The sequence below is a fragment of the Anolis sagrei genome, chromosome 2 (genome assembly GCF_037176765.1).
Source record: "Anolis sagrei isolate rAnoSag1 chromosome 2, rAnoSag1.mat, whole genome shotgun sequence".
NCBI lineage: Eukaryota > Metazoa > Chordata > Lepidosauria > Squamata > Dactyloidae > Anolis > Anolis sagrei.
This window is the reverse complement of record NC_090022.1, coordinates 236723484-236751314: the sequence shown is the minus strand read 5'-3', so window position 1 is coordinate 236751314 and position 27831 is coordinate 236723484. Positions and strand designations below refer to the sequence as shown.

The window sequence follows — 27831 nt, the reverse complement described above, 5'->3', positions numbered from 1 at the left end:
CTGGGAGTTGAAGACCAAAAACATCTGGGGACCCCAGGTTGAGAACCACTGATCTAAAAGATAAGGAATTTTCCATAGTTCACTTTGTTGGTGGTGGGATTTTGATGATGAGGTCGGGGAAAATCTAAATCTAGCAATTACCCACAGTAACATATTATCAACACTGGGGCCATTCACTAAAATCCTGATGAAAACAAAAACACCTCAGCAAATGGTAAAATTCTGCTATCACAAGTAGTGTGATAAACATTTGTTATTTGATATAGGTTTCTACTCAGCAGTTTCCCATTCTCACTATAAGGTTTCATGACACTGAAAAGCTTTAAAGAGTATTATTTCTAAACAGATAACTGTGTTAAACTGTTACAGACAAAAATACAGAGTCTTAAATTACTTGCTTAACACTGGCTGTATACAAAACCTCAAACAGTCTGGCAGTAGATAAGCCAATTAAAACCTGCAATGTGCTAAGAAACAGTCGTTCCTATTCAAATATTTGGTGACAGGCTGAGATTTCCCATGGAAATGCAACTTGTAGCCCTTTTCTCTAATCTCTCTTTGAAGCTTCTCTGCACTTTCAAATAAATGAAAGATTCTCCTGGGAAATCGAGTCTTCTGCTACTGGGTTCCTTGTTATTTGTTCTCTGCTTATTTTGCATATTACTTTTTAAATATAGATTTGCCTGTTTTTCTATGTAAATGCAGAAAGAGGCAGCATAAAATGCAGATATGTATGCCATCGCGCCTAGGGGCTATAACTCTTAGTGAAAGAGACATAGATGTGACATCCTTCCCCCAGGGGATTGCTTCTTGCCTTCCTTTAGAGAACTGGAACTCCCAAGGACCAAAACACTGTAGATAACTCAAAATAGGTTTTATTGTTCACAAAGAGTTATCCCTTTAAGGCAATAAGCTGGAAGTTTCAAAGGGAGTAAAGGAAATATACATTACAGTCTCTGGTTGTCTTGGGTCCAAGGAGATTTTGGAGCTGAGAAGCTTTTCCTGTTCCCTCTTTTCTCAATGGCATGAAGGTTGGAACAAACACAACCCCCAGTCCAATGGCCTATGTTGAAGGCACAGAGTCTTCCTTTTGATGCCAAAGGACTGGTTTGAAGGCGCATGGGTCTCCTCAACATTGTCCAGGGCGATCTGGACATGAAATATGAGTCCCAAGGGTAAAAACCTTAGAATTGGTGATGAGAGGTAACTTATTTTTATTTATTTATTTATTTCTGGTACTTTTACCCCGCCCTTCTCAACCCGCGGAGGGGGACTCAGGGCGGCTTACAAAAAAAGGCAGAATTCGATGCCTATACAAAATTACACATAATATACAAAAATATACAAAAGAACAATTATACAAAAATGTAATTAAAACGATTATCACAATTAAAACATCAACAACCGGTACATAAGACATTATATAAAACATCATATAAAAACATCATATAAAAGTCATTCTTATAATCAGCGTTTCGTTTCCAGAGTTCCACATGTCCAATCCGTTAGTCATTTCCTAGCCATCAATGAAGTTCTTTCTTTATTTGCCCACTTGTCCAAATGCCTGGTCCCAGATCCATGTTTTTAGTTTTTTCCTGAAAGAAAGGAGCGAAGTTGCAGATCTGATTTCCCCGGGGAGTGAATTCCACAGGCGGGGGGCCACCACCGAGAAGGCCCTGCTCCTCGTCCCCGCCAATCTCACCTGTGATAGAGGCGGGGTCGAGAGCAGGACCTCCCCAGAAGATCTTAGGCTCCGGGGTGGGATGTAGAGGGAGATCCGTTCGGACAGATACACTGGGCCAGAACCGTATAGGGTTTTATAGGTCAAAACCAGCACCTTGAATTGTGCTCGGAACTGGATCAGCAGCCAGTGGAGCTGACACAACAGGGGGGTTGTATGCTCCCTATATGACGCCCCGGTGAGCAATCTGGCTGCCTCTCACTGGACTAGTTGGAGTTTCCGAGCAGTCTTCAAAGGCAACCCCACGTAGAGTGCGTTGCAGTAATCTAATCGGGATGTAACAAGAGCGTGGACCACCGTGGCCAAATCCGACTTCCCAAGGTACGGGCACAGCTGGCGCACAAGTTTTAATTGTGCAAAAGCTCTCCTGGCCACCGCTGAGACCTGGGCTTCCAGGCTCAGCGATGAGTCCAGGATCACTCCCAAGCTGCGAACCTGCGTCTTCAGGGGGAGTGTAACCTCGTCTAACTTAATTAAGGGCTTTAGAGCCAAGTCTCTTTCTCATGTCTATCTGATACAAAGTTTGATGGTAGAATGGAAAAGGAAAAGCTCTGCTCTCCTCCAGGAAGAGGTAGAGTCAAGCATTGAGCTGAGGAAGCAATATAACTGGTGCAAACAACATTGATTGACAGCTATAAATAACCAATCAAACCAACTATAGATTTACAAAGTAAGCAAGTATGGGCAAGTTATACAGTTTAAACCTTTGGTCTTTAAAGTTCTACACACAGGTGCCACCACTTGCGCCGTCATATATGGAATTAATCTGCAATTTGATAGGGTTGTTGTAGGTTTTTCGGGTTATATGGCCATGTTCTAGAAGCATTCTCTCCTGACGTTTCACCTGCATCTGTGGCAAGCATCCTCTGAGGGTGATAATTGCATCATAGCCACAACAAAGTGGCTCAGAAAAGAGAAGTATGTATATTGTAACTCTTGAGGTTGGGAGACGTACTAAATGTATTTAAAAGAGAAAATCTAAATAGGAGAGAAAGAAAAAAAGTCAAAAGGTAGGTCAATAAAGTTACAGACTATAGAAAGACTTACTGTACAGAACAAAAACGGAACTGGATGAATGTGGAATGGGATATCCTGTGTGAATTATGTTATACACGAAACCTTGAACAAGAGCACTTGATAAAGCCATGTAGGTTATACCGAGCTAACTCACATCTTAAATTTTTCACACAGGTGAGCCTGGGCTTTTACTATCCAAAGTGAATTCAAAGAATCCTTTCTTTGGATATGCTGGCAATAAACAAGACACAGAGAAGAAGTTACTCTGTGGTGTCTTTAAGAAGGAGGATTTTTACTTCAATACTGGAGATTTGCTTGTTCAAGATGAAGCTGACTTTCTTTACTTTTGGGACAGAATAGGAGATACATTCAGGTACACTAAATTCTGGCATTCGTTTTTAGTATTAGTGTTTATACATGGCATATCTTCATTCCAGTAAAGCTTTTGACAAGAGCTCCCATAATATTCTTGTAAACAAGGAAGTAAAATGTGGACTAGACAGTGCTGCGGTTAGGTGAATTTATAAGTGGTTGATTGAACAAACCAAAAGGATGTTCACCTTCCTTTTCATCCTGAAGACAAGTGACAAGTGGGTTGCCACAGGGGGCTGTTCTGGGCTCAGTGCTATTCAACATCTTTATCAATGATTTGGACAACAGAATAGAAGGCACAGTTACCAAATCTCAGATGACAGCAAATTGGAATGGATAGCTAATACCCCGCAGGACAGAATCAGAATCTAAAACAACCTGGATACTGTAGAGAGTTGGACCAAAACTAACAAAATGAATTTCAACAGCGCTGATACCTGGCTTGACATCATTATACACCAAAGAGGTCTTAGTAAACCATTAGCTGAATGTGAGTCAGTGGTGCAGCAGCTAATTCTAGACTGTATACATGGGATAAAGGGAAGTAATATTACTGCTCTATTCTGCTGGAATATTGTGTCCAATTCAGGGCACTACGATTCAAGAAGGATATTGGCAAGCTGAAATTTATTCAGAGGAGAGAAACCAGAATGGAAAGGTCTGATTTCCATGCCCTGTGAAGACTCTAGATCTATATTATTATTATTATTATTATTATTATTATTATTATTATTATTATTATTTCGGTTACTTCTACCCCGCCCTTCTCACCCCAGAGGGGGACTCAGGGTGGCTTACAAAGGCACAATTCGATGCCGGCATCAACATAACAGTAGAATAAAAACAATATAGCAGCAATTAAACAATTAACAATCAGTTTCTGTACTGCAACAATAAAACCAATAAAACCGATTTCACCTAATTAACGCTCAGCGTTCACCATCTCATAGTCCAAATTCCAATTCCACTTTGTCAGTCCTGTCAGTCCTAGTCATCCAATTGTCTTTCTCTAGTTGTCAGATTGCCCGAAGGCCTGGTCCCACAACCACATTTTTAATTTCCTCCTGAAGGAGAGGAGGGATGTTGATGACCTAATTTCCCTTGGGAGTGAGTTCCATAGGTGAGGGGCCACCACTGAGAAGGCCCTGCTCATCGTCCCCACCAACCTCACTTGTGATAGCAGTGGGGTCGAGAGCAGGGCCTCCCCAGATAATCTCAAACTCCGAGGTGGGACATAGAGGGAGATGCGTTCGGACAGATACGCTGGACCGGAACCGTATAGGGTTTTGTAGGTCAAAACCAGCACCTTGAATTGTGCTCGGAACTGAATAGATCTAGATAAGGAGAAGAGAAGGTTATGTTTTAATATTTGAAAGGATGTCATATTGAAAATGGAGCAAGCTTGTTTTCTGCTGCTCCTGATGCTGGGGCACAACTATTGTAGATTCCACTTAAACATTTGGAATAATTGAGAACTGTTTGACAATAGAATACGTTGCCATGGAGTATGATGGTTCTCCTTTACTGGAGGTTTTTAAACAGAAGCTGGATGGCTATCTGTTGGTAGTTCTTTAATTGTGTTTCCCTGCATAGTCTCTTCCAACTCAATGATTCTATTTAAACACCCAGAAGATTTTTAATGCTTCTTTTTAAAAACTAACCACACCAAAGTTCACACTATAGGTGACCTTAACTATTCTTTTTAGCCATAATGCACATGGAATGATTTCATGATTTAATGCAGAATCCACACAGACACTAGAGTTAAAATGTGGATCCTCTATGAGATTGTCACTTCCTCATAGATTTCAGCTATTTCCCATGCAGACATCTTGGTTTATCATTTCATTTCATTTTAAATAGCAAGGACAAAAACAGTGCCCAAACAGTACCCTGCCAAATATGTTGCTTTTTGCCATAGAGAACTGACTGTGACTAACTTACCTTATATTTTTGGTGGTCCTAGATTGTATAATGGAGTGAGACAAACATGTCCCTAGCTATTTTATTTTTATATTTGGTGAACTAAGACACAGCAAGTGGAACTAATTTGATCCCATTCTATAAATCCTTATCCTAAACCTGATCCTAAGTGCAGTGGAATTGCACCAGAGAATACTCCTCAACTCACTCACAGTAAATGGTTTCTTTGGCTTTGTTATTTGAAAATCTGGATTAATGAAACCAAGCAAAGATACAATTTAGCATGCTAAACTGCTGTCAGTGGAAAATGAAAGCAAATGCTTACTTCTTCTACCCAAGACAGGAGAGAAGCAATTAGTATATGGGTCAAAGGCCCATTCATGGCTCGTAAACAATTATTTATTATAGCTATAAGCATATTGAAGCAATATATCACTTTTTGGAGAGCATTCTTCAAAATATTTATTTACAAATTAAACTAAACTCAGTTTTTCAAAGGTGCTACACATATCTGCACATATTTAATTTTAGATGGAAAGGGGAGAATGTTGCAACTACTGAAGTTTCAGATGTCATTGGTATGTTGGATTTCATACAAGAAGCCAATGTTTATGGAGTTGCTGTGCAAGGTAAGAATTCTTATATGTACATCTTTTTCAATGACTTAACTGGGTCTTACTCCCATCTAGGTATATATAGAATTGCAATTTTAAGGTATCTAGAGCACTGGTGTAGAGTAATGGTGACAATGTATCCATTACAATGAAAAAAGAACCAGTCACACATGCAATGTTTTTTTTTTCTTGCATAAAAAAGCAAATGGGTCACAGTTGCTCTTTAAAACTAAAAAAAAGTGTCTCACGCAGTAGTTTCATTCAGAATAATTAACAGCTGGTTCTAATCACCAGCTCTCTCCTGCACCTTCAGTACTTCCTCTGATCCTCTCCCTCTCTGCTCCAATTTCTTTCCATTCAACCTGTCTAACCTCTGCTTCGGGGGGGCTGAGTTTCGGGGGGGCTGAGTCAGAGTGAAAGAGGGTCTAGCCTAGCAAACCTTTTGTATCATTACCCCAATACCCCCATGCATATGGGATATATTGAGCATGGTGATCAGATCATGATAGGAATAAACATAACAGTTTAAATAATGCACCAGTAAGGCCTTTTCGCGAACCACCATGAAAATTTCGGGGGGGGGGGGGCTGAAGCCCCCCGAGCCCCCCCCCCCCTGGCTACATGCCTGGCCATAAGTTATTTTTCTTGGGGTTCAAATACTTGCCTGCCTTTAGTCTTTGTGTTTTGAAACTTATACCGCTCTTGCTCTATAATATAGCCCATAAGTCCTGAACTTCAACAGCCTGGAGTCTTCCCTACATCTGGGGAAAGGACCTAAGTTATTTTTTCTTGGAGTTCATCTGCCTGATTGCCTTTTGTCTTTGTGTTTTGAACATTATACCACTCTTGCTGTATAATGATCCCATATTACCTTATGTAATTCCCTAGAAAATTCAAGGGATAGCTTTTATTTTTAAAAAATTCTTTCTGAAATTCTTTTAAAAATATCCTTAAGATTTGTGGATCATCTGAAAATCTTGAAATTTGGTAAACTAACTGTGGAGATTGTCCTCTACCAGTGTAGTAAGTTTTATCAGGATAGCTCAAAAACTGAGGGAGAGAGTAGCCCCAGAAGTTTCCCCACTTTTCCTGTTTTCCCCCCTGTTGCGCAATCACATCCGCCATTAGTGAATTACTTTCCAAGATTTGGAAGTTTCAGAAAGTTTTGAATTTTTTTTTTTGAAAAATTCAGAAGTGATTTTAGACTCAAAATATCAGGACCCCCTACTTTTGAACCTTTAGTTGTTGTTGTTTTTTTTCTTTTGGGGGGGGGGGTGGCACATTCCTTGTCCAGTTTCCTAATTGGAAAACCTATGCTGATTTTATGTGCAGGGTTTTGTTTTATTTATTTTTTTTGGTGTGCCTTAAAAAGAATTGGGTCTCTTTTTAGATGATGGTTCTGCATTAAAGTTAACCAGTTCCCCATTGAGGTTGTAATCAACCATAATGAGCACCACAGGATGATACAGCAAAAGCACAGATATCGGAGAAGTACAGTAGCTAAGATGTTACCCTCAGCCGAGGTCTTCATATGGCTCTAAACTGTATTTAGGAAGATTAACATTTTGTGCCACTTCCACTCCGTTCATCACTCATGCTCCCTTATCAGTATCTTCCTATAATACTATGGAGAAATCCAAATTCTTCACTGTGAACAACTGTGCCAAATCATCTCCTGGTGGATATACATTGTTAGCATGGTAAAGTCCATTCTGAAGGCCAAATCCTTACATAAGACCCATTTTGTTGTTCCACTTGCTACCCTTCCCAATTAATTTGCTAGTCCGTTCTTGTAAATAACTGAGTCTTCTGACTGAGTCTCCAGTGGTGCGGTGATTTAAACTGCTGATCTAAAAATCAGCGGTTTGAATCCGGGGAGTGGGATGAGCTCCCGTCTTCCAGCTTCTCATGAGAGGGGACATGAGAGCAGCCTCCCATAGGATGGTAAACACCCGGGTATCCCCTGGGCAACATCCTTGCAGACAGCCAATTCTCTCACACCAGTTTCTCAAGTTGCTCCTGACATCAAAAACAAAAACCAACCCAATCTACATGAGAGTATTCAAATTGGGTTTTTTTCTCCCTGGAAGATCACTCACACTGACTTTTGCTTTTGTGTTCACTTTTGGTTTCTATTACTTTTTGCCTTGTTAAATACTTTTCTCTGTGGTTGTGCATTATTCGTCATGTTTTTCAGGCATGCATTTAATGTTACTGCATTCTTTAGCTCTGTTTAAGAAATCAGGAATGTCTAGACAGACATCTAGAATTACTTTGAGGCAAATGGGAGAGAAAACTATGTACAGTCAACTTGATATTTTACTGGGATTCTGGTTTTAAAGTTGACACAGGTATGTGTAATTGTGGTAGAATTGGACCTAAATAGAACTCACCAATTCTTTGAAATACAAGATCATGGCATACAAGGATGTGGAAAGTGTGGTCCTCAAAGCAATTTTTGTTTATTCCTAGAGATCCCATGCTTCCGAAAATCTGGAAACTTGACATGACCAACATATTGTGGAAGGGCACTGTTACTATTTGCCTTCATTTTGAGGCATGAGAGATGTCATCTCTTTTAGGATAATCCAGCTTTTTTTCTTTTCCTTTCTTCTGCCAAACAGGAAGTGCTATCCTGTCTCTTCTTGAAAAAAAGTACAACAGGGCTTGAAACAGGTGAAGGCATACTAAAATGCCCACAAGTTCAGCAAAATAACCAATAATTAGCCCTGTGGCTTAATAGATGTTATTGACTGTTTTGAAAAGGAACTGGATTTCGGATTTTGGGAAGCAGGGGTGAAATGTTGAGATGTGATCATCTGGAGCAGTGCTTCTCAACCTTGGGTCCCTAGATGTTTTTGGCCTACAACTCCTAGAAATCCCAGCCAGTTTACCAGCTGTTATGATTTCTGGGAATTGTAGGCCAAAAACATCTGGGGACCCCAGGTTGAGAACCACTGCTCTAGAGCAGTGGTTCTCAACCTGTGGGTTCCCAGGTGTTTTGGCCTACAACTCCCAGAAATCCCAACCAGTTTGCCAGCTGTTAGGATTTCTGGGAACTGAAGGCCAACACATCTGGGGACCAACAGGTTGAGAACCACTGCTCTAGAGCAGTGGTTCCCACCCTTTGGTCCTCCAGTTGTTTTGTACTTCATCCCCCAGAAATCTCAGCCATCTTACCCACTGTTAGGATTTGTGGGAGATGAAGTTCAAAACACCTGTAGGACTAAAGGTTGGGAACCACTGCTCTAAAGTTTTGAGGGAACAATGTGCCCTGCATCTTACCCATCACTATTAAGTGTTGGAGCTAAAGAGAAAACAGTGTGGTGGTGACTAGTCATTGTGTCATTATTTAAAATAATTAAAACATTGAGTGCATTGCTTTAATGGATACATCATTAATCCTCAAACACTTTCCCACAGGTTATGAAGGTAAAGCAGGCATGGCCTCCATCATCTTAAAACCCAATAAGTCCTTAGATGTAGAACAACTTTATGAACATGTGGTGACATATCTGCCCAGTTATGCTCGTCCACTATTTCTAAGAATCCAGGTAATGTATGCTATGCTTTGTGGGCATGTCTTCAAGGATCTTCATTGCTAATGGAAAAACAGCTCAGTGATCTGCTAAGCCACATACACTGAAAATTAAGTGATGACTTCAAAGGGATCTAGCTAATGGGCATTTCAGAGATCAGTCCTGCTTACTATCTCCATTAATGAGCTGGAATGATATGGTACACTAATGAAAACTACAGATTATAGTAAATTGTAAGGGTTGTGTACCTTGGGGAAGATAATATAAAAGGATTAGTAAGATTAGGAACATGGACTGGGAGTGACATGAAATCCAATGTAGTAAATAAATAATGTAATATAGGGATGCTACATCTAGAGTGAACAATACATGAGAAATTACATCCAAGTATCCCCTTGCTTTGAAAAGCAAGTGAATTATACTATTATGTTTGTAGTAGTGGATTATATATTTGCTACTTTGCTTTTTAAATGATCTTCAGAATGATGATCAGGTTTGTTTGGAAAGCTTTTGGTTGGATTCCTGGGAAGAGTAATTTTGGTCTTAAACATTCTCCATTTTTAAAGGTAATCTGATCATGGACTGATAGGGCCCAATACTAAGAATTTTTTAAAACTCTTTCTAAACTGATTAGCAGCAATAACTACTTTTCTTAGGTCTTCATACTTTTTAAATTGTGGCATGACATGTTCCCATATAAACATATGATGAAGATCAAGGGCACAAACCTTTGACCTTTTTATGGTAAAAGACAGTGTTTCTCAACCTGCGGGTCTCCAGACGTTTTGGCCTTCAACTTTCAGAAATCCTAACAGCTGGTAAACTGGTTGGGATATCTGGGAGTTGTAGGCCAAAACACTTGGGGACAAACAGGTTGAGAACCACGGGTATAAGACAATCATATTCACCCCTGCCTACCTTCCTAATGATTTAAACGCTTGATCCTACTTATACCATTTCACTGAGGTGATAGAACTAGGACTCTCTTAGGTTTAGATCTAACGTAACTTAGGTACTCATTATTTCCATAATTTCTATATCATTTTATTTCACAAGACATGGAATAAACCCTGTTGGTTGTGTACAAAGGGACTAGTTTTTATTCTAAAACGATATATTCTAAAACTATGGCTTTTCAAATACAGTAGAGTCTTGCTTATCCAACCTTCACTCATCCAACATTCAGTATTATCCAAATCAGTCTGCCTCCCGCCCGGATCCATTGCTGTTTCAATGCATTGTGATGTTTTGGTGCTAAATTCGTAAATATAATAATTAGTACATAACATTACTGAGTATTGAAATGTTTTTTCTGCCGATTTGTTTAAAACATGATGTTTTGGTGCCTAATTTGTAAAATCATAACACAGTTTGGTGATTAATAGGCTTTTCCTTAATATCTCCTTATTATCCAACATTTTTGCATATCCAACTTTTTGCCAGTCCATTTATATTGGATAAGTGAGACTCTACTGAACATAGATTCCTCAATATTCAAATAGGATTAAGAGTGAAAAATTTGTAAGAGCTAAGAAAACATGATATGACTACAAGATACTAGAATGCATCCCTTGTTGTCCCTGCTAGCATCTGTTAATTATCTATAAGCTGAACAAAGCAACAAAAGATACTGGTAAATTATATCTCAGTAGATTTCAGTAACAGCTGCATGAGTCACAGGGAACGTGTTCAGCATACTAAAATTACACCTTTCTGCATTACTGATATTCATTCTGTATTTCTGAAAAATGTTCTTTGTTTTCTACTGTTTCCAAACTCAGTTTTGGTGACCCTATACATTTCATAAGATATTCTTGGGCAAACTCAAAAGTGGGTTTCCATTATCTTCCTCTGAAATACAGCCTACAGCAGCTATCATTTATAAATACAGGCTCAAAGATCTCACATGAAAATGTCTGATAATTCCTTGCTTTGCACTGCTCTCTTTTACATTCCACATGCTTTTCTTTTATAACCACAAACTATTTTTAAAATGCTTTTTTATCTTATCTGTAGGAAATAATGGATGTTACAGGAACTTTCAAGCAACAAAAATTTCAGTTGGTGGGTGAAGGATTTAATCCATCTTCCACGAGTGACCCACTTTATTTTTTGGACAGTTCTAAAAAGTCTTACATAACATTAACTGAAGAACTCCATGAAAATATTGTATCTGGCCAGGTGAAACTTTAATGTTTATTTATTGGCAAGAATTAATGCAATCTACTGCACAAGATATAACTTTAAATGAGCTTTGTTAATTCAATGAATGGGATTTCCAGGGTTAAACTTCTACACTGCAGAAATTGTAGAGTTAATTTGGTATATGCGGGTAGAGGATTTATTTTTATTACAGGTTGAGCATCCCTTATCTGGAATCCTGAAATTCAAAATCAATCATTGTCCACATGGGTGGCTGATATAGTGACATCTTTGCTTTCTGAGGATTCAGTGTACACAGAACTTAATAAGTTTTTAACTTATAGTGTATTAACATGCAAACCTTCCATACACAAAATTATGAAAGAATAAAATTGCCTTCTTGCTATGTGTATAAAATTTATATGAAACATAAATGAATTTTGTGTTTAGTCTTGGGTTTCATCTCCAAGATTTTTCATTATGTATGTATATACAAATACAGGTATTCTAGAAATTTAAAAAATCCCAAATCCTTCTGGTTCCTAAGCATTTTGGATAGAATATACTTAATCTGTATCTTTCTCTGTTTTGACCATCAGTCAATACTTGCTGCCCCATGCAATCTTATGCCTGTTGCTTAAAATAAGTATGTGATATTATACAGTTTGGACCCAAAGTAGCAAAGCCTTTTTGCTTATACTAATCCCCGTACTAAATTTTGGGTGATCATCTCTTCTTGCTGTAGCCCTTTCTTTGCTATATGTTAGTGCATAAATAATGGGTCCTCTACATGTCGTTGGAAGGTAGCCCCATAATTTCTTATCATGAACTATGCTGGTTAGGTTAGTGGGAATTAGAGTCAAGCAACTTCTGGAGGGTCACAGGATTCCCATTCCTACCATATGCCATTCTGCACTGGAATATCCCCAACACCAGATGTTCAGGTGCTACAGAATGAAAAGAGGGCCCTGAAATCACAGTTCCAAGAATAGAATGCCTATAAACAAAGACATTAATTATATGAAATGAGGGCACTTGCCCCCAGCAAGTAAGATTTCTGCTTCCCCAATGAATTTCTTTCAGTCCCCAAACTTCTAGCATTTCAGAGTGAGCTACCAAATATTATTCACACCTAGATCTCTTACATTTGTTGGGTTCACATCCCCTTGAAACTTTCATTTCTTGCCTCTTTTTTGGGTTTCTAAACTCTATTTCTAAATACCCAACTGGAATTTTAAGATACTGCAATGAAATTTGGGAAGGACAATTTCATGGGGACGCAGAATTCTTATCAGGAAGACAATGCCCTCACAAGCATGATATTTGGTATTCTTTTAAACCAAGGAGGGAAATGTGCCTGAAACAGCATCAACCCTAAGGGGAACCTGTGCTGTTCTTCTGTGCCTTCAAATCCCTTTCCAGTTAAATCCTTTATTTAGTCTGACCCTGCCATGGATTGTCTTGCCAATATTTGTTCAGAAGGGGTTAGTCATTGTGGCTGAGCAAGTGTGACTTGCCCAAGGTCATGCCGTGGGTTTCATTGGTTCACTAGAGGTCAAAAATTGGCTTATACTAGACCTTATTTGCTCTCCAAGGAGAACCTAAATAGCTCATTTGATTTTAGGGTGCGTTCATTAATTTCAATCTGGCACTACCTAGAAGAATCCTCCACCTTGTGTGACTGTGGAGCAGGGCAAACAACTCAGCATCTGTATGCTTACACACAATGCCCTGGCTCATGCACAGAGGATGAATTGGTTAAAGCTACAGACAGTCGCTGCTGCCCCTTTTTTATTTAGCCGCTTGTGCTTCCTTTATTTTATCAGTTTTATACTTATTTATGCAATGCTTTTGACACAAAATAAAATTGATTTAAATATGGGATGTCAGGTATATTTCTCTGCCCGTTATGCTCGCAGACAAAAAACACTCTTATTTTACAGTTAATTGATTGTGAATAGTCATTTTTTAAATTAATATCTTGTCATAATTAGATTTTTATCTTGAATCTCATTTTGGAATAAAGTTGTGATATAAATAATAAACTATAATAATAAACTGTTTTTGTAGTTTTAAAAGTGAGTTTGACTTTTACTTTTGAAATGTTGTAACTGTTACTATATTTATTATGCTTTTGTCTTGTTCAATTTATTTATGCTTTTTCTGAAATACTTTAAATTGTATACATTGTTTGCCACCCTGGGATCATGTGATTTTTTTTTTCCATATCAGGAATGACTTGAGAAACTGCAAGTCGCTTCTGGTGTGAGAGAATTGGCCATGTGCAAGGACGTTGCTCAGGGGATGCCTGGATGTTTGACCATCCTATGGGAAGCTTCTCTTATGTCCCCACATGAGAAGCTGGAGCTGACAGACAAGAGCTCATCCCACTCCCCAAATTTGAATGCCGACCTTTTGGTCAGCAGTCCTTCCGGCACAAGGGTTTAACCCCATTGTGTCACCAGGATCATGTAATAAAATACGGGGCAGAAAGGTTTTAATAAATAAAGCCACCATCAGCCACTAGGTGGCAGGTTTCCCTCACCATCTCATAGCTATTATTCAGAACAAAGGTACCTATTACAGTAAAGCATTCTGTTCTGGAAGAGGTCTGATTAGCAAACAGTAAAGCTATAGTAAGAGCAACGAAGGAGCTGATCCCAGACTATCTGTGTATCCCTGATTATATGGCAGTGGAGAGTTATATAATCCAATTCAAAGCAGATAATCTGAGATCAGATCCTGGGATATAGGGCAGTGTAGATCCCGCCTTAGAACACAAAACTGCAAGTTACAAGATGAGCAATAGGAAGTGTTTAAAAGGTTGTATTTAGAACAGTTAGAAAAGATGCTTTGTCAGCATCTTTGCCAGGTAAAAAAGAAACAGAACAGGCATGATTACACCATAGCAGCTTATTCTCAAAAGCAGATATTTATGAGACAGAAAGCACAGTTGCAAACAGTAGAGCCAATAACCCTCAGAGGAAAAAAGAAATCTGCATTCTCCTGCAATTTAACTTTGTATCATTGTAGTCCAATCGTTATAAACAACAGGTGGGTTGTCGTGCTGGCAAATTTCAGTTAACCCCCAGTAATTACCTTTGACCTCATTATATACTGTTACACTTGGTAACAGTATATAATAAAAAGGAGATAAAGAGGAAACAGAACACTTCACTCTATGTACTGGAGTACATGGATGGATAAATGGAAGCTGCAACTACCTGGACATATAAGTGAGAAGAGAAAGAGAATAGGTAAGTAGGTGAAAACAAAAAGGCACTGTCGGAGAAGGTAATGGCTTTTTAATCTTGACAAAGTGGGGTAATAGTTGATAGTTATTTGATAAAGATTGGATATTTCCTAACTAAAAAAACCTTAAAAATAACAATCAATTTGAAGTATTTTGGCTACTGTTGGATTATTACTCCTAGCATCCTTCATCTGTTGTATAAGATTAATGGCAGTTGCAACCCAGTATCTGGAGTTATCTACCCCAATGTATACAATAGCTGTTCATTTCTCCATACTCTGTATTGTTTCTTTTATCCCAAATGTTGGCCGCATGCAAAAGATGGAAATAAAGGGGGGGGGGGGGGTTCCTGCACTTTAAAGAGTTTTAGAGAAGGGGAAATTTCCTAAAAATCTGAAAATGTGATGGATAAAGAGTTGAAAAAGAAGAAATTAGATAAAATTGGAAGTTGGATGGAACAAATAAAGGAGAAGAGCAGCATTAAGGAAATTCTAGACGAATTAAACATATCATGGCTCCATTGGGGGCAACTGGACCAGAGATTCAAAAATTGGGGGGAAAAAGAGCTCGGGGGGAAAGAACCAACAAAATTTTAAAATATAATATTAAAAGAACAGGCTAAAGAAGAAAATGAGCATCAAAAAGGGATAACAAGTATGATATACAAAATGCTAATGGAGATTAAAGTGGGGAGAATGGGGAAACAAATAAGGGAACTATATAAAAATAGGAGAAAGGAATTGGGAAAAATTATGGAGAGCAAGACACCTCAAGAATTTATCATGGTACCTGACCCCGACAAAAGTTACACAATATGGATAAGGGTTGTTCAGAAAAATGTTGGAGGGGTTGCCAAGAAAGTGGTACATATATCCACATGTGGTGGCCATGCAAATACATACAGAGGTTCTGGGGGAAAGTTATAGTAGAAATAGAAAGTATTATGAAGAAAAAAATTAATATAAATTTGGCGACTTTATTTATTTATTTACTTTACTTTACTTCTATACCGCTATTCTCAGCCCGGAGGCAACTCACAGCGGTTCACAACACACAGGAAACAGCAAAGTTCAATACACCAATATAAAAACAGTTATCAACCTAATCAATACACAGTTAGTACACAAATTACTATAATAACTAATCACTAGCATCTCATCACTAAAAACACGATCCAGATTTGTCATCCATTGTTCCATTCCTATGTCATTACCAGTCATTACAGATGAAAGGAAGGAAAATGAAAAGAATTTGATAACAATGTTGTTAACAGCTTCAAGGCTACTAATAACAAAATATTGGAAAGAGAGGTGGAAATTAAGATAGAAGAATGGTATAAGGAAATTTGGAAATTAGCAATAAATGATAAACTAACATGTAATCTAAAGGTTAAAAAAGGCCTAAGGAAGGATAATGATTTTGAAGGTATATGGAAAATATTTATTGAAGAAGCATTAAGGAAAGAAGATGGAAACCAACCCCCACCAGAAAAAATGAGGTTCTGGTGGGAGCATAAAGAAAAGAAGAACTCCGGAGATGGGGAGTAGAATGGGGGAAAGGAGAAGAAGTAATTATATGAATTGTAAATATTGTTTTGTAATGAAATGAATATAAATGCAATAAAATATTTTTTTAAAGAGTTTCAGAGAAATAGTATGGTATTGTGATTTGAGTGTTGGGCTAGGATTCTGAGAAACCAGATTTCACATCCCTGCTTAGCCACAGAAATCAACCAGGTGACCTTGAGCATATCCTTCTCAGCCCTAGAGAAAGACAGTAGCATCTCTGCTCTATATAAGTGCTGCCAAGAAAACCCTAGGATTAGGCTTTCATAATTGGAGTTGGTTTGAAGGCACATACTAGTAACAACAGGAAAGAGGGTTTTTGTCAGAGTATGCAAGCTAGGATCCCCTCTTCAACCCAAGTATTCAGAGGTACAAGACCCTTATCTTCTTTTGCATGTGATGACCTGTAAAAGGGAGAGTGGGAGGGTCCCACCCAGGCTTGGAAGGAGCAAACTCATTTAAAACAGGAAAGAACCAAAGAAGATGACCTTAAAGCTTGTGCCGAAACAGCCAAGGATTAATTGGAAAGAGGGAGGATGGGAGACAAAAGGGAGAAATGCTGGGGAAAAACTCCTTAGGATTTGTCTTATCGACATGTCTCAATAAAAAAGCTGTTTTGAGTACTTCAAAAGGCCTGTCTGTGAGAATTGTTTTCTGCAGTTTATATTAAACAACAAGCCGAATGGATGGATGGCCAGGCTTATGTTGTCTCTCAAACTACTCTATTTAAGATATACTGGAAACACCAGTGGTACCATTTAATTGATATTTTAGGAGATAATTTAGGAAAGAGAGAGAAATGGGAGAGAAATGCCTAGGCTTATAACACTCGTTGAAATAATTGATATTTAAAAGTGCTTAGATTTGACTTGATCATACCTAGATGATTTAGTCAAACAATTACAATCCTAATATTTATATCCAAGATGTGCAGTAATCTATATTAAATGTATTTTTGCCTGGTTGCTCCACTATGACTATAAATAGAAACTGAGAGACAATCTGGTTGATTTACATCTACTACATGGAAAAAAATGTAGAGATACATCTGTGCCGTAGCGCCTGGGGCTATAGAGAAAGAGGCATGGACGTGACACCTTTCCCCAGGGGATTGCTTCTTGCCCTCCTTTAGGGAAACTGGAACTCCCAAGGACCAGAACACAACAGGTAACTCGAAATGGTGTTTATTGTTGACAATGAGTTCACTTTCTTAGGCACAAACTTGATGTTTAAACAGGGAAAATTACTTTATAAACTCTAAAAGTCCAGGGTCCTAGGAGTTGTAAACTGAGAAGCTTTTCCTGTTCCCTCTCTCTCTATGGTTGTGAATGCCGGATCAAACCACAACCCCAGTTCAGTGGCCTAAGTTGAAGGACAAGACCTTCCTATGGTACCAAAGAACCGGAATGAAGGCGCCTGAGATCTTCACAATGTCGTTCAGGAGGTTTGAACATAAAGTATAAGACTCAGGGGTAAAAAAACTAAGAATTGGTAGTAAAAAATGCCTTGACCAGGGGCTTTGGGCCAAGCTTTGCACACGTCCATCCAATGAGTCTTTTTGTGAGGTAAAAAAGGTGAGAGAGATACCTTTCCTTTCTCCCTTGGAAGGGGCGGAGCCTAAACAAATGAACTGGGGAAACAAGCCAATTGGTGCACAACAACAATAAATTGACAGCTGTAATAACCAATGAAATTTAACTATACATATACAAGGTAGACAGAAATAAAATGGCAATTTAAATCCTGCAACTAACAGTTCTAAATATGTGTGGCGCCACACACGCCGTCACAACATCATTCCCAGGTATAAATCACATTTGCTGCAGTCTCTTCAGTTAATGTTTCATTTTCATGTTTAATGTGTTAAAAATAAATTCAGGGGGTGACCATGCTCCAAGAAAACAGCAATAAGTTTGAATTTTGCTGGGTTCTCAGTTTTAAACTACAGTCAAACTTCCACATTTATTGGGGTTAGGAGCACAGATCCCCAGAAAAGTAAATAAACTCTGGATTTTTTTTAAAAATGGCAGTTTCTGCTTGAGATAACATGTTTCTAATATCTCTGTTCTCTAGCACAGCTCTATGGTCAAATATTGCCAGAGGTTGACCATAGAATCGCACTGGAAGACATAGAGATTCCAAGGGAGATGTTCTCTTTAGGAATCTCTAGGTCCTTCTGCATAACTCTTATGATCAACCTGACCATAGAAATTGAACATAGAGTTGAACTGGAGCACTCAGAGATTTCTAGAGAGAAAATTTTAATCATAATATAATTACTTTATTGTTATTGTACAACAAAATTAAATATTTTCCCCAGCACACATCACAAAAATAACACACCCATCCCTCCATACTCCAACCACCACCGCACTGCCCCCAATCCCACTTCAGTGCTAAGCCATGTTTAATATAGTTACAGCTCAAAGATAATTAGTCTCCCAGTCTGTTTGTCCTTGTCCTTGTCACCCTGTACCATCTGCCAGATGGCAATAATAATATTAATTTTAATAATAATAATATTCTGGATGAGATGGATCCTGAAGAATGCTCTGAACTTTCTTAAGGCTGAGGGACATATAAAGTTCTTCCAAAGAGGGGAGAGGGCAACCAATGATTTTGTGTGCAGAAGTGGTGACTCTTTGGAGCACTTTTCTATCTGCCGCTATTGCCAAACCATGTGCAAATGTAGTGGGTTAGGACACTATAGCACAGTGGTAGAAAGTCACCAACAGTTTTTCATTCAGTTGTTGGTTCCTTAGAAGTCTCAAATAGTACAATCAGATCCACAAATAAACAAATCCTCAAACGTAGAGGCCAACTGTAGATGTATAGCAATGCAAGAAGAAAGAAGTAGAAGCTTAACCATTACATTCCAACTTTCCCTTTTACCATTGTTATACAATACAAATGATGAAATATCTGCAGCTAAACACTAACGATAAGAAAGGGAACCCGAACGATTGGATGGATTGAAACTCAAGGTATCACCAGCTGGTAAGTATGCAGTCAACAGACACATTTGGAAAGATGCCAAACACATACGAGACTTAACATTTTCTGGTAATTTAACAGACAAGCAGAAATATGTACTAAAAAGCCATTCAAGTTCAGGAGTTGATATGAGTCAGCAATTCTGCTTTCTACACAGAAGCAATTACCCTACTGCTCACAATTATAATATATGCCCAGAGGCAAGAAGTCTGCTGTCAAATTTAGAATTGTTCTTCCTTTTTCAGTTCCCATATTTCAGCATAATGCATTTGGCTTTCATCCTTAAAATGCTGCACAGAATTGAGTGATAACGACACATCATTTCAGAAACAATTCTGATTTCTGAATTGGTTCCGTGCAATTAGACTGACAAAGAGATGTGTGTGGTGTGTGTGTGTGTGTGTGTGTGTGTTTTATACCCAAGAGGACTAGAACCAAAAACAGGGGAGGCTTTGACACATTTAAAGTGTACAGAAGATGTTTTAGCCCTTGTAGTTTGACACACAAATTGTACCTGCTGAAATTCCATTTTCCATAGAATTAAAGGTGTGCGTTAGCACCATCTCAGTTTCTCTGCTGTGATCCTTCAGATGTCTTTGGATGGCAAATCTCATAATTTTTCACCATTGCCTATGCTGGCTAGCGTTGAGGGGGGATGTAGGTCATAATATTTGGATAGTCACAGTTGCACAATTTCCTTTACTTCCATGGAATTTCAATTCCACTATTTTCTTTATAGAACTGGGAATTGTGATGTAATTGACAATTCACAGAGTTCTCCTAACACATAAAAGCAGATAATAAACCCTCCATTAGTCTGAAATATCAGGATTTAAAGGGATCTATCACACCTTAGAGACCAGTAAGTCTTTAAGGTGTTTACAAGATCCATTTACATGCCTCCATATATTGTTATTTTGTGAAATATATTTAGAAATGGTCTCTGGGTTGTGCTATTGCACAGATACGATTTCACATGGTTTTAAACACCTTATGAATATTAAGGTCCGGACTTTTAACTGATGTTTTGAATTTTGAGTCACTTTGTATAGCCAATCTATGAGGGTTATCCGGAAGGTAAGGTTAGAAGATTTTTTTAAAATACAAAAAATGAATATATATTAATAAAACTTACAGGGATTGTAGCATAGGTATTACATTATTTTTCCACATAATCACCATTTAGTTCAATACATTTTTTTTCATCTGTGGGACAAGTTTTTGATACCTGTGTCACAGAAGTTTCCCTCCATCCTTTTCAGCCAGTTCATCACTTCGATTTTCACCTCGTCATCAGAAACGTGTTTTCCACCCACGTGTTCCTTCAATTTAGTGAACAGATGATAGTCACTGGGTGCGAGATCGGGGCTGTGAGAGGGGCTACTTAAACATCCCAACTAAATGAAGTCAGCAACTCTTGTGTTGCGTGAGCAGTGTATGGACACACATTGTTATGAAGGAGACAGACTCCTGCTGTCAGCATCCCACATGTTTTAGACGGCTCTGCGAAGTTTCTTCATGGTCTCACAATATATTCAATACCCATTTTGTCACATGCTGTCTTGACATTATGTCCTCTTCATAAACTGAAATGATTTTGTGATGAATTGCAGCTATGTTCATGCTGTTAGCATTTAGGTAGCGTATTACAGCATGAACGCACTTGGAGGGAAACGGAATGAGGATGCTCATCTCTAACTTTCACCACAATGCCAGTGGATGAGCTACTGGCGACTGGCACTGCTCATTCACTTCCACTGGCTTCCACTGGCAGTGATACCAACTTCCCCCATGCCACGAAAATGCCCTGTGAGAGCGATGTGCCTTGTAACCTTGCTTTCCAGATAACCCTCGTAGCATATGATTTGAAATAATAAAATCAAATATAACAATACCAAGGCTTTAAAAATCCCAGCCATGGAGATGAGCTGTCTGTAATGTGCCTCGTAGCAGGAAGTTTGCTATTTTAAAAATTAGAAACATCCCTATCAATACTTACAAGGGTTTTCAACTGTACAGAAACTAAGACTTTTCTAGCTGTGGCCTCAAAACAAAGACCAGTAAAAATATTGAGAGAGAAAATAACAAGCACATAGAAATAACATTCCTTAGGGAAAAATGTAGACTCGAAGTTCCAACAGCTTTAGGACAGAGCTAGTAGGGCAGATGTTAGATAACTTGTCGGGTTGCCATAGGCATTTGAGAGACTGTATAGGATTTGAGAAAATAAACCCAATAGCAAAGCTTTATATAACTTGCTTTGTATCATTTAAAATTCAGGACACTGCAGAAAGTGCCTGGAAGAAAATCCTGTTTAGCAGAGCTAGGCTGGCTGAGGGAAATCTGACAGGTCACTAGAGAATGCAAACAAAATAAAGAGTTCAATTCAGACCTCAACTGACAATGAATGATGATATAAGGAATAGGAGGTTAAAGTGGTTCAGCTGTAGATAAGTATAGAATAGGAACGACCTAAATCTTGAAATCACTGTGTGGAAGAAAGAGAAAGGAGAGCCAAGCTGTCACTATAAAGAATGATTGTCTCTCAACAAAACTGTACAGCTTCTGCTAGTTCTTAGAAATCAGATTTGCCAGTCAGAGATATTTCTCATAGCATAGCTTTGTTTCATGAATATTTCTTTCATGTGGAAAAGACCTGTGGCTTGTGTGTACATGAAATGACATTTCTGCTTTGACGTGATAGGAAAACACATGTTTCTTATGAAATAGGCAAATGACAAGAATAACACAAAGGATTATGCTTTTATATTACGGTATACATGTATTTTCCTATAGTTAAGTGAGTTCTGTGAGACAAGAGTGGGCATTATTCAGCCCTTCATGTGTTGTTAGACCATAATTTCCAGGACTTCTAGCCAGCATAGTTAAAGGTGTGGGGGGCTGAGAAATGCAGCCCAACAACCCTGGGAGACAGGCATGTAGCCGGGCTTCAGCCCCCCCTCCCCCCTGCGAGGGTGGTCCATGAGAAGGCCTTACTGGTACATTATTTAAGCTGTTAGGTTTATTCATAACATGATCTGATCACTATGCTCAATATATCCCATATGCATGGGGCTATTGGGATAACGATATAAAAGGTTTGCTAGGGTAGATGCTCAGCCCCCCCCCCCACCCTTTGAATCATACTCAGCACCCCACCCCCCACCCCCTGAATCAAACTCAGTACCCCCCCCCCCCCAAACAAAATCCTGGCTACGGGACTGCTGGGAGGAGTGCCTTATTTCCATCTCTACTAGAGATTTTTGTGGGTAAAGCAGCCCTCATTTAGGCATGCACAATGGATGATACCCACCTCGTTCTATCCCATTTATAAGTCCGACAAATAATAACAGAACTACACTAGTTCTTTAGCTGCTACAGTTACATCCTATGGGATCCTGAACATTACAGCTGGGAGCACTAGTATGATTAAGTTTGAAAATTCTGGACACTCTACCCGATACCGTAAATTCTAAGATTCCTTAGGATGCTGCCATAGCAGTTAAGGAGGAATCATTGTGCTACAAGTGCATAGCATAAATGAGCCTTGGAGTTGTGAACCTGGAAACCTGGATTCAGTAATACCGTGGATAAGGATCTATAAATTGAAACTAGATACATACAAGATAGACTTTTGTTATTCATTGAAAACTGGCATGTTTACTGAGTGCTGTTCAACCAGCTTTGGAGGGGGTTGCACTCTCTAAAAACCAGGTTTGCCATTTAAGAGTACTTTTAGACCTAACATTAGGACTGTTTTAACATTATTTCCCTGGTTTGAATCAAGGTATAAATGGGGTGTGCCTAGATACTCCATTACTAGTTTTCTCACATAGACAGTGACAATTCTGTTCACATGGAAAGTTCTCTCGAAAGCCAGAAACCCTTATATTCTCCCATCCCCACCCGATGAATTTCCTCACTCTTGATGTGAGGAAAGGGTTATCAAGGGTGTGTGGGCTCGGTTATTGCCTCTTCACATATTTATTCAAACCTTGTAAGTACCACCTGAACAGGGCTCTTGTGCTGAGAGTAACAGGTAGCCTAGATAACTTTTGCCAAATCAACCAACAACAATCAGGATAGAAATAGTCATTGTACAGTTATCCAGACTTCATAATATCTTAAATTGAATGCATTCTGGTTAGGAATGACCTTACAAGACTCCTTCCAGAATCACTGTATCTTTTCTTTTTTTATAGTTTAATAAAATTAACTGGTCCCAAACAGAGCAGCAGACGTTCTGCCCTGTATGGACATTATGTTTATGTTCTGCTGCTCTCACTTTGCCTGTGTTGTTCTTTTTGTACAGATCTGTTGGCAGCTGATAAAGCCTGATTCTTTATGCCATTGGCTGTCCCGAGCAGATCTCTCACTGGCCTAGTTTTCCAGTTATTTTATTGCAGCCTGGAGTGTCTCGTCTTTTCATCCCCTTTTTATCATTCTGACCTCAACACATGTTGCCTTAGATATGTTTAACTTTATCTGGATAGCTAAACTCTTCTCCTATCATTCCTTCATCCCAGTTTCTATCCAACCTGCATTCCTCTTGATTTCAAGTGGTTAGTTGCCATTCTTTAAATGTAAAATAAAGTCAATTTTTTATTTAACTTAAAATGGTTGGTTGTGGATTTAGATACCAAGCTAGATACATAGAACGTAATGGATGTTAGTTTTTTTAAAAGTTCTGGACCATATTCTGCCACTGGTCAACAGTGCTGACCCCCATTGCATTTCTGGTTGACTGGAACTGCTAGTTTTAAAATCTAAGTCCCAAATACTGTGGGGACAGTTTATCTGATAGATTGAGTATTCCCATAGATACCTCCCCAGCTGATATGAGTGTTGTTAGAAGTCCTTTTTTAGGCTTGTTTAACAAAATGATGTGAAACGGGCAGCTGCCAAACCTTTCTAGTGCTGTTGCAATGTCCTCCCCAGAGTACCTGATCTGATCAATGGTAATGGTGCAATAGGTACCGCTTCGGCGGGAAGGTAACGGCACTCTATGCAGTCATGCCGGCCACATGACCTTGGAGGTGTCTAAGGACAATATATATTGCTCTAAATTTGTACTGCAATTTTATTTATTTATTTATTATTATTTATTACTTTACTTGTATACCGCAGTTTCTCAGCCTGGCCGGCGACTCAACGCGGTTTACAGCAAGAATAAAATCAACAACAATATACAATTTAAGATCACAAAAGCATAATACACAATATTAGCACAACAATAGTTAACCCGATACAACTCATAACTAAAATCATGATCCAATTCGTCGTCCGATTTTCCAATTCCTGTAATCATTCACATTGATTGCACTGTTCAACCGAATGCCCGTTCGAACATCCAAGTTTTTAGTCTTCTTCGAAACACCATCAGCGAGGGGGCTGATCTTACTTCCATTTTGCAATCCTATTCTTGCCACATCAGTCTCTCCTAATTTGGAGAGATCCTTTTGGTGTCCTTTCCCAATTTGCTTGGATTTTTCCATCCAAAAAATTTGCTCATCTCTCACTCTGGAGTCCCCTGTGGCGCAGTGGATTAAACCGCTGAGCTGGTGAACTTGTTGACTTGAAAGGTTACATGTTCAAATCTGGGGAGTGGTGTGAGCTCCCACTGTTAGCCCCAGCTTCTGCCAACCTAGCAGCTTCAAAACATGCAAATGTGAGCAGATTAATAGGTACCGCTCCAGTGGGAAGGTAACGGTGCTCCATGCAGTCATGCTGGCCACATGACCTTGGAGGTGTCTAAGGACAATGCAGTCATGCTGGCTTAGAAATAGAGATGAGCACCAACCCCCAGAGTCGGACATGACAGGACTTAATGTCAGGGGAAACCTTTACCTTTACCTACCTCTCTCTAGATCACTTACATATAGATTAAATGGTTTGATCTCTAACACCCCTATCCTTGAGATATACAACTGTCCCACTATCCAAATCAAACATTGCCCATATTGTCTTCCTTTCTTCTTCCTATTCCTAAATTAATTACAGACCCACAGCAAGATAGCTAAATATATGCTGTTGAATTTAATGAAGGGACATAACCAATCTCTTGGAAATCCAAGCATATTCACATATATTGCAGCCTCCTTGGCTTTGGAATGAGAGAAGAGGCAGAATAGCCGTATCATTCCTAGGTTCAGAAACAAATGATAGGCCCTTCTTTCATCCCAACTGCCAGTGCCCCGACCTCGGAGATGGTGGAGAGAAGAGGCAGGCATAGAATCATCATGCCTAAGTCCTGAATCAGATAAAAGGCCTTCCGTGCATCCCTACTGGCACTACTAAGGTCTTTAGTGGAGAGTACAAGAAGATCCAGCTCCATCATGCCTAGGCTCAGTAGCAGATGAAAGATCACCATCTTCATCACAACTGCTACTATCCTGGTATCAAAGGGAGAGAAAAGGTGTCTGATGGATTTAATCCCTTCCCACACTGCAATCTGTTTTTTCCTTTTGTGCCATGTCTTAATTAGATTGTAAGCTAAAGGAAAGGGAACTGTTTTGTTGTTCTTTTACTTGTAAAGCACCATGTATAGTGATTTGTTGTTGTTCATTCATTCAGTCGTCTCCGACTTTTCGTGACCTCATGGACCAGTCCACGCCAGAGCTCTCTGTCGGCCGTCACCACCCCCAGCTCCTTCAAGGTCAGTCCACTCACTTCAAGGATGCCATCCATCCATCTTGCCCTTGGTCGGCCCCTCTTCCTTTTGCCTTCCACTTTCCCCAGCATAATTGTCTTCTCTAGGCTTTGCTGTCTCCTCATGATCTGGCCAAAGTACTTCAACTTTGTCTCTAGTATCCTTCCCTCCAGTGAGCAGCCGGGCTTTATTTCCTGGAGGATGGACTGGTTGGATCTTCTCGCAGTCCAAGGCACTTTCATAACTTTCTTCCAACACCACAGCTCAAAAGCATCGATTTTCCTTCGCTCAGCCTTCCCTAAGGTTCAGCTCTCACATCCGTAGGATACTACAGGGAATACCATGGCTTTGACTAGACGGATCTTTGTTGCCAGTCTGATGTCTCTACTCTTTACTATTTTATCGAGACTGGACATTGCTCTCCTCCCAAGAAGTAAGCGTCTTCTGATTTCCTGGCCACAGTCTGCATCTGCATATAGTGATAGTGCTATGTAAATAGATGATGATTGGTTTACCGCTATATACTTGCATAACCATACTGTGCTGTCTCAAAGATCTGTGACCGTGACAAAGCTTTACAGAGCTGATGGGGATTTTTTTCTGAAAAAGCTACACCTATATGCTCCTGCCTACTTAAATATCATTAAATGCTCATAGATGAGCTGAATGGCATGCTTTCTTCCCACATCACTTTAGTAGGATGCATTAATATCTCATGAAACATCAGAGAGAGAGAAATTGTATCAGCTCAGCTTTTATAACTGCTTCCTGCAGTTTCAGACTTCATTTATGTATTCCAAGAGGTACATGACAAACAACCACACAATTTAGGTAACATACAAATCAGTCCTCCACGATGAGCCCAAACAGCTCTTGCGGGTGTGTGCCTTCAAGTCTTTCCTGTCTTCTGGAAACTCTAAATTCAATGTATCATTGGCAAGAATTGTTAGAAGAGGTTTGCCACTTCTTCCATGATGGAAAGAATGTGACATCCACATTGTCGCCTGTGAGTTTCTATGGCCACATACCACATGAAGAGAGCTCATGGACTGGTTAGTGTCAGGACTCGGTTTCCTGGCCTTGGATGTTGGCGCAAAAAACCGGATTCCTAACATGGAGGAATGATAAGGATTTGCAGCTGGTGGCCTTGAGAGGGGCAGTTGGTGGTTTGGCGGGAATCATTGAGCGGGATCCTTGGTCGGCGGGAAGAGGGGATTCGAATGTGGGGGAGGGTATATAAGGGTTGTATTGCGTCTGTATGCCAATCCTGGCTTTCATTGTGTATATGCATCCAGTAGTAAAAGTTTCCTGATTGATTACGGATTGGCGTCCTGTGTCCTTTCTGGGAGCGGCTGCTGTGAGCTTACAGGTTAGCATAGTTTAGACTGCATGTTATTGTCACCTCCCTATTCTGCCTTGACTGTATGTCCCTTCTCCTCATGTTTATTTCTGCCACAAATGGCCAAATGTATATGTCACTCTTGATTTATGATTATTATGGGGTTTTTTTGGTGTGTGTGTGTCAGGAGTGACTTGAGAAATCACAAGTCACTTCTGGTGTGAGAGAATTGGCAGTCTGCAAGGATGTTGCTCAGGTGACACCCGGATGTTTTACCATCCTGTGAGAGGCTTCTTCCATGACCCCACATGAGAAGCTGGAGCTGTCAGACAGGAGCTCATCCCGCTCCTCAGATGGGAGTTCACCTTGCTCCTTTCTGTCAGCAGTTCTGCCTGCACAAGAGTTTTAACCCATTGCGCCACCAGGAGCTCCATTATTCTGGTGAATACACTTAATCCTATATCTTTCTCTCTCTCTCTCTCTCTCTCTCTCTCTCTCTTTTTGACACAGTGAGTTTAAAATGTAATTGGTTTGGGAATAAAAGAGTGGCTTGGCTTACTATTCAATTTTACTGGAAATTTCAAACCTAATATGAATTTGTAATAAAATTGTTAAACATTATTGAATGGATGCTAAAGTTCCATTTTGATTTTGCAGTAACACATGGCAAATTAAGACTGATT

At 39.4% G+C, this 27831-nt stretch overlaps 1 protein-coding gene across 1 annotated transcript in view; it reads left to right on the top strand.

Moving 5' to 3' along the window:
* SLC27A6 (solute carrier family 27 member 6) overlaps positions 1-13426 on the top strand; it is a 41009-nt gene extending 27583 nt beyond the window's left edge. The window contains exons 7-10 of the mRNA XM_060762000.2: positions 2933-3131; positions 5585-5682; positions 9091-9221; positions 11223-13426. Of these exons, the coding sequence (XP_060617983.2) occupies positions 2933-3131; positions 5585-5682; positions 9091-9221; positions 11223-11399 (605 nt within the window). The 3' untranslated portion in view covers positions 11400-13426. The remainder of the gene's footprint in view (positions 1-2932; positions 3132-5584; positions 5683-9090; positions 9222-11222) is intronic.
* The last annotated feature ends 14405 nt before the right edge of the window (positions 13427-27831 follow it).